Here is an 8,120-nt window from a genome sequence, read left to right on the forward strand (position 1 = left end):
TACATGCTATTGCTCATATTTATGAGAGTGATAATTATTATAGTTAGGATTGAAAGTAGATACACACACTCACAAAAAAATATATATGTCGTACCTAGTAGCCAGAACTCACTTCTCAGCCTACTATGCAAGGCTCGATTTGCCTAATAAGCCAAGTTTTCACTAATTAATATATTTTCTCTAATTTTTTTCTTATGAAATGATAGAGCTACCCATTTTATTATGTATGAGGTCAATTTTTTTTTATTGTAGTTAAAATTAACGTATATATATGACCGAACTTAACCAACCCTACCTAACCTAACCTAACCTATCTTTATAGGTTAGGTTGGGTTAGGTAGCTGAAAAAAATAGGTTAGGTTAGGTAGGTTAGGTAGTCGAAAAACAATTAATTCATGAAAACTTGGCTTATTAGGCAAATCGGGCCTTGCATATTAGGCTGAGAAGTGCGTTCTGGCTACTAGGTACGACATATATATATATATATATATATATATATATATATATATATATATATATATATATATATATATATATATATATATTATAAAGTGTGTGTGTGTGTTCACTGAACAAAGTGTTCAGTGTGGATCCACAGGTCTTCTCTGAGTACTCTTTATTTTCTTCTCCGAGGCTATGGGTCCCTACACTTGCACCAGAGGTGGTACCCCTATCTATATATATATATATATATATATATATATATATATATATATATATATATATATATATATATATATATATATATATATATATACTCTATACTCTATATTCTCTATTTTTCACATGTGGTTCTTCTGCTTACTTGGATAAGTGTTTTTGTGATCATTGTTGCATATAGTATGTGTGTGTATGTATATATATATATATATATATTCCAGTTAAAAATGTGCTTTTGTAAATATTTCTAAGTTATTTTTATCTTGATAGTAATAAATCCAGATGTTGAATTTTGCATAAATATTTCTATACTGGTGATGTATATAAATTGAACGACATATCCAAGTACAAAACAGATTTTACAAGATGTATGTTGTGATTTGTATAAAAGTTGTCTGTCGCCTTCAATAGTTCTCTATTTTTATTATCCTGTTATTTTCAGTGTGTGTGTGTGTGTGTGTGTGTGATGGAGTCACATAAACCCAACACCATGCCATAAAGCTGATACTAATAAAACAGGCAGAATGCCATGTAACCAGTCAGCCCAGTGAGAACCTTTGTTTGTACAGCAAGAAGTGTGCATGTTTGATGTTGGGCTTGAGGTCTGTTGCCATTTGAAGGGTTATTAAGGCCTGTCATCCCCTGGAGGGTTATTAAGGCCTGTTAACCCCTGGAGGGTTATTAAGACCTGTCAACCCCTGGAGGGTTATTAAGGCTTGTCAATCCCTGGAGGGTTATTAAGGCCTGTCAACCCCTGGAGACTTATTAAGGCCTATCAACCCCTGGAGGGTTATTAAGGCCTGTTAACCCCTGGAGGGTTATTAAGGCCTGTCAACCCCTGGAGGGTTATTAAAGCCTGTTAACCCCTGGAGCATTATTAAGGCCTGTCAACCAATGGAGGGTTATTAAGGCCTGTCAACCCCTGGAGGGTTATTAAGGCCTGTCAACCCCTGGAGGGTTATTAAGGCCTGTCAACCCCTGGAGGGTTATTAAGGCCTGTCAACCCCTGGAGGGTTATTAAGGCCTATCAACCCCTGGAGGGTTATTAAGGCCTGTCAACCCCTGGAGGGTTATTAAGGCCTGTCAACCTCTGGAGGGTTATTAAGCATGGCATGCTTATCAATGTTTTCACACAGGCAGCCTTCGACACAAATGCCTCGTCCATCCTTGACTTATACTGCTCTCATTCATGAAAACTTTAACCAAATTGATGACCAGACCACACACCAGGAGATGAGGAGACGACATTTCGGTCCGTCCTGGACCATTATCAAGTCGATTATCTCTTTAACCAACTTATCTTTATTAAATTAAAATGAAAGAAATTTGATTCCCCCAGTTTCCCTGACTAAATCTATTATGGAATCCTTACCTGATAGTTTCTCCTATTTTTTCCGTAGGGCTATTGATGTGTTCTACTTAAAAATATATATATATAAATTGTATATATTGATTGTGGGCGTCTGCTTGTCTTTTCAAGATCTGCAAGTATCGGTAAAATGTATTCCAACTGGTTGCTTCCGTTCGCCCCGCTGGCCACTTTATTCCCCGGCCACAGGCAACAGGTAAGAGGAAATAATACCAATTAAATTTCCATTATGAAAAAGAAATGTCAAGCCTTGCAACTTGAACATTGTAAACAGTGCGAATATACTTGTGGGGAATCCAATATCTCTATCGCTGGCAGTAAGTGTGTTAGGGAATTTCTGCTAATTATGTGGTATACGGCTCTAGTGACGGCAGACATGAAAACGTACCTTATAGGCATCGATATAATTTTTTGTACTTATATATACAAGTTTTTACATTTTAAAGTCATTAGCACGCATAGCGTCTATAATAAGTAAAGAATGGTCTACAGACCTTATTTGCTTTGCTAAACGAACTAGAGGGTTCAGTTCCTGAACCGATTATGTGCCTCTGTAATCCTTTCACCACCGCCCACGGGATGGGTATGGGGTGTATAATAAAGAAAGAAATGAATGAATGAATGACCGTCAAAATACGTTTTCACTTGCAAAACGAACATATATTTTATAGTTAACATAACATAATAAGTGTATGAGTACTCATATATTATTATAATATTTTAAATTTAATAAAATTATTAGCGTCCTTCTCTGAGTGAATATGTCTTGTGTACGGGTCAGGCTTTTAAACTGACCCGCAGGATTTACTAGTAATGGTGCTGATGTTCCCAGGGCCGGAGTACTAAATAGGCCAAGTAGGCCATAGGGCCACCACCACAGAGGGCCCACTTTCACCCAGGACCCACCAGCACCAAAGGCCCACCACCATCAGGGGCCCACCATCACCGGGGACCCTCCAATCAATCCAGAAAGGAATAATCGCTTATAGTGATGTTCTTGATCGCGGCCCAGACAGCTTGAGGCTGCTGATGGCTGAGCGCCTTGTGTTGTCGTTGCCAACACGAAGGTGGTTGTTCAGATGGCTAATCCTGAGAACATTGCCCCTCTTTCTCTCCTGTCTCTATTTTGTTTGATGTTAACCCAACTGGAAAGTCAGCAGGTGTACAATACTAACCCGGCTTGATAATTATTTTAATTGGCAGGCTGGTAGAGGGAGCTGTATTTGCTAAACAATGTTTATATTCCATCCATGACTATAGTGGAACGTCTTTTGTAGAGTGTATATGTAATTAGTTGTGTCCAGTCCTCTGGTTGATGAGAGTCAAAGTCTCTGGCGCCCTCTGTTGGCGCTCGTGTAAACAAACTCTTTTTCTTGTTAGTCTGTCTGTCTCTGTCTGTCTGTCTCTGTCTGTCTCTGTCTGTCTGTCTCTGTCTGTCTGTCTCTGTCTGTCTCTGTCTGTCTCTGTCTGTCTCTGTCTGTCTCTGTCTGTCTCTGTCTGTCTCTGTCTGTCTCTGTCTGTCTCTGTCTCTCTCTGTCTCTCTCTGTCTCTCTCTGTCTCTCTCTCTCTCTCTCTCTCTCGCTCTCGCTCTCTCTCTCTCTCTCTCTCTCTCTCTCTCTCTCTCTCTCTCTCTCGTTCGTTTGGTATCTACCTCACTTGTTATATCTCTCACTCGTTGTCTTTCACTTATTACCTCTTATTCGTTATCTCTCACTCGTTATCTCTCACTTGTTATCTCTTACTCGTTGTCTCTCTTTTACTCATTATTTCAGTAAATAAAACACCTTCACCCCAACGTCACGAACAGTGCCTAGTGATGTTTATTAAAAAATATTAATATGGAAATGAGCTTGGAAATGTTATAAGCAAACTTGATTCTAACTGGTTTATCTTCTAATGTCTTCCCTCTTCCTCCCTTTCTCCTCTACGTCCCTCTCTTCATTCATCTTCTTTTTCTGTCTTCCCGTATATCTTCTCTGCCCCTTATAGGGAGAGCCATTGACAAGTCATCGGCTTTCTGTCCCTGTGAATGGGGACCATTGGGAAGCCGCCGATTCCTGCCCCCATGAAGGGGGATCAATAACAAACCGTTGGCGTTCTGTCCCCGTCGAGGCCACTAGAGGTGGTGGGCCCCAGGTAAATTCAGGTAAAATTTGAGAGAACTTTTCCTCCCGCAACACCTAGTTTGCTATGCAGGCGAGGAGTCACAATAACGTGGCTAAAGTATGTTGACCAGACCACACTAGAAGGTGAAGGGACGACGACGTTTCGGTCCGTCCTGGACCATTCTCAAGTCGATTGTGAATGACAATCGACTTGAGAATGGTCCAGGACGGACCGAAACGTCGTCGTCCCTTCACCTTCTAGTGTGTGGTCTGGTCAACAACCTATTTTGCTATATCCGCCTCCTGCCCGGCACAAACATCAATAACACGACCGTAGGTATGTAATTATACTTCCATTTAAAGTATACTCCCGCGGTGAACCATTTCCTATCTTGCTGGTTCTTAATAATCCTCCCACGGCTAATAGGCCTTAACAACCCTCTTAAGGACGATAAAAAAGTAATAAAAAGAAGTCTTAGCTATAAAAACAAACGGTATATTTGTTGCAGAGGACGACTGTCATTGCATGAAGTTGTTGTTGAGAAAACATATTTGGGGTAACTGTCAGTTGGTTAAAAGAAGCGGAATAAAGTAATCAAATATGAGGGAAGGTATAGAGGAGCAAGGGAAGGAGAGAAAGGCAGGAGAAGTCGAAGGAAGGGGAAGTGCGCGGGAGGGGATGTGCAGTAGCCAAAGGCTGATGGGTATATAATGGCGTGACGGGCTTGGTGGTCCACCATCAGCCTTCTTCCGTCGTCACAGTCAACACCTCACCACCTCCTCGAGCAAGTAGGTGCTGGGCAGGACCTGGCTAGCGGAACTGGGATAGTTACAACGATAGGTGTTCCCATCTTCTAGGTGTATATACACTGAGTTTACTTTCGTCTTGAGCTCTGTTCAGGACTAAAATATACTTGTTGGTTCGTCAGTTAGCAATTCTGGTGGCCATATAACCCTCCAAAGGTTGATAGCCATTAAGCCCAAACCTGACAAGCTGCCATAGTGCCGCTGTAAATATCAGAGGCCATCTTCTCTTCGTTCAACGACACCAAGCAGGTTATAATTCAACTGGTTGATTAAATATTTCAAATAGTGTCGTTAGCTAATTACTTAACAGACGTTGCGTCTTTTTATTTCACTTGGTATTGAAATCAGTTCCTTCAATACGGAAACCAATTTGGTTCTCATTAATAATGTTAGTTTCAACGTGTTTTGGTATAAGATAATTAAGTCCTTTGTGTCAGAGGACAATTCTTGTCCCCTGTAGCCTTCAAGAACATGATTTTTGTTTCATTTTAATTTTGAGACCTCAAATTTACAATATTTCTTGGTTAACTTTTTGCTAAAGGCTTTACACTCTACTTATTTTTTTTGTCACTTCTTAAAATTCCAAATATTTTCTAATAGGCGTTTATATAGTCTAGATATGAACCTTGCCAGTTATCAAGGTCTTCAGCAGCAAACTGCAAGCGCAATTATTATTGAACGAAGTTCACGAGTGTTGGTGAATGTATACAGGGAAGTAGGCTTTTGGTGCACCGGTGAACCCCTTGGAGAGTTACTTGGGTTGGGCTTAAAGCCTATCAACATCTGGAGGGTTATTAAGGCCACCACAATAGTTTACTCACCAACCAGCAAGTAAACTTTAGTGCTGAACATAGTCCAGGATTTAAGTAAACTCGGTGTTATACACACAGAGTAGCGGAGTGAACCACTCATATGTATATCACTTCCTTCCTATTTTATTATTAAACTTATTAAACTACTGTTGATAGTCAATATTAACATTTCATAATTAAACTATATTTTCAATCCAACGAACATTTTATATATCATAATATATATTAATTTATAAATTAACATGTTACAGCTCGATAACTTTCTAACAATAGTTCATTAACATTAGTACAGTTCAATAATTGTAACATTAACATGTTACAGTGCAATGTTCATTAAGATTTGTTACATCAACGCTACTCTTTATTTCAGAGAAACAAAACATTTAACTGACACTCACAAACTTGCATCTTGAATAGGCTTCATAAACCCAAATTAATTTTAGAAACTTGAGTAATGTGGACTACATGGGGTCCAGTAGCATAATAGACTACGTCCTTAACTCACAACTGAGGGATCCAGGGTTCAATTCCCGGGTATACAGTAACATTTGGGCACGTTTCATTTCATACGATGGCTCTGTTCACCAAGCCGTAATATAGGTACCCGGAAGTTATGCAACTGTTGCAGGATTGCAATATGGGGGGAAAGTCTATATTTGTCTAGGGGGAGACATTGATAGGCTTCAGTATAGTATTCTTATCAAAATCCCATTTTGTATTTTGGAATATAACTTGCCAAACTATACCCTTCGGTAAGATACATTTAGATGAAGGGGGGTAGAAATAGCCTAAGCTACTCTATCCCTTTGAGATGTATTTCTTTCTTGTCTCGATAAACATACTTGAACTTGAACATTTAGATGTTTGTTTAAACTATAATGATTACTGCTAATTTACAGTAATCATTCAAATAGTTATTTGAGTGCCATTAATATGTCCACTCAGTCTTGAAGTATTATTATATGTATATTGGCAGGATGCGTAACGCCGTGGTGGTTCTGGTGCTGGTGGCAATGGTCGCCGTCCTAACCCGGGCCCAGGAGCTGAAGTATCCTGAGCGTGAGGTGAGTCTTGCAGGTGTGTTGGGTGGTGAGAGAGGTCCTGGAGGTGTGTTGGGTTGTACTAATGTGTGTTAAGGCTCAACGTGTGTATTTGAGCATGGATGTGTATTCGAGTACTGGAATAACAGGTGCTGGAATGGTTGTATACTTGAGTACTGGGTGTAATGTACGTAAATTTGAGTACCGGGTGTGGCAGATGTTGCAATGGATGTATGAGCGATTACTGGGTGTAGCACGTTTTACACTGGATGTATTTTTGAGAACTGGGTGTATGTTTTATAATAGGTGTATACTCTAATACGGGTGTAGCAGGTTCTGCAATGGATGTATACTAGAGTGCTGTTCACAGCAGGTTCTATAGTGTATGTATACTAGAGCACTGGGTGTAGCAGGTGAAGATGTATACTCGAGCACTGGGTGTAGCAGGTGGTAATTTCCCATTGCAGGTGGTGGCCGAACTGGCAGCCCAGATCCTACGGGTGGCCCAGGGCCCCTGGGGCACCATGGCCGGAGGACCACACAAGCGCAACTCTGAACTCATCAACTCCATCCTGGGGCTCCCGAAGGTGATGAACGAAGCCGGCAGGAGATAAGTGGCCTCCCGCATCCCTCTGCTAACTTAAGGTGAGTTATGAGGCGAGGCTTCGAAAGGCGCTTCCCAGGTCGACGGTGTTGTGTGTGGGTTGGGTAAGGGCCTCTGATAACACACACACTCGTCAATATATGGCAAAGAGCCTCACATACATAGAAAGTAGACCATTGTCAGTACTGTATTGTCTTTGTTATTAATTCTTCCCTTCGAGAGTGTAAGCAGTGTGATGTCACAACACTACATGTTCAACCCTCAGGACGAGACCTGTCTTGTTCAACACACATTATGAACTCTCTCTGTCAGGACGAGACCTCAGTCTTGTTCAACACACATTATGAACTCTCTCTGTCAGGACGAGACCTCAGTCTTGTTAAACACACATTATGAACTCTCTCTGTCAGGACGAGACCTCAGTCTTGTTCAACACACATTATGAACTCTGTCAGGACGAGACCTCAGTCTTGTTCAACCCACATTATGAACACTCTGTCAGGACGAGACCTCAGTCTTGTTCAACCCACATTATGAACTCTCTCTCACACACAGGACGAGACCAGCAGGCGTGTGACCGGAGCCTCTCACCAGCTCACACAAAGGGCGGACTGTCACCTCCTCTCATGACTCTCACAGCACCAAGCATCTCACCCACTGCTGTCCCTCACCTCTGTAACATGTGTGCTTATAGTAAAAACCTATAGAATATAAATCCTTTGT

General features: G+C 40.9%; 1 protein-coding gene across 2 annotated transcripts; it reads left to right on the forward strand.

The window, feature by feature from the left end:
• Positions 1–2,004: 2,004 nt before the first annotated feature.
• Positions 2,005–8,112, forward strand: Pdf (Pigment-dispersing factor). 2 transcript variants are annotated; one of them, XM_045741562.2, is made up of 4 exons: positions 2,005–2,225; positions 6,730–6,817; positions 7,261–7,438; positions 7,953–8,112. In XM_045741562.2, exons 1-3 carry the CDS (start codon positions 2,020–2,022, stop codon positions 7,405–7,407), a joined length of 441 nt encoding a protein of 146 aa, XP_045597518.2. In that variant the 5' UTR covers positions 2,005–2,019; the 3' UTR covers positions 7,408–7,438; positions 7,953–8,112. The 2 variants fall into 2 exon arrangements, with proteins under 2 accessions (XP_045597518.2, XP_045597520.2); XM_045741564.2 differs by lacking the exon at positions 2,005–2,225 and adding an exon at positions 4,774–4,923.
• The last annotated feature ends 8 nt before the right edge of the window (positions 8,113–8,120 follow it).

Source organism: Procambarus clarkii, chromosome 19, assembly GCF_040958095.1.
Source record: "Procambarus clarkii isolate CNS0578487 chromosome 19, FALCON_Pclarkii_2.0, whole genome shotgun sequence".
NCBI lineage: Eukaryota > Metazoa > Arthropoda > Malacostraca > Decapoda > Cambaridae > Procambarus > Procambarus clarkii.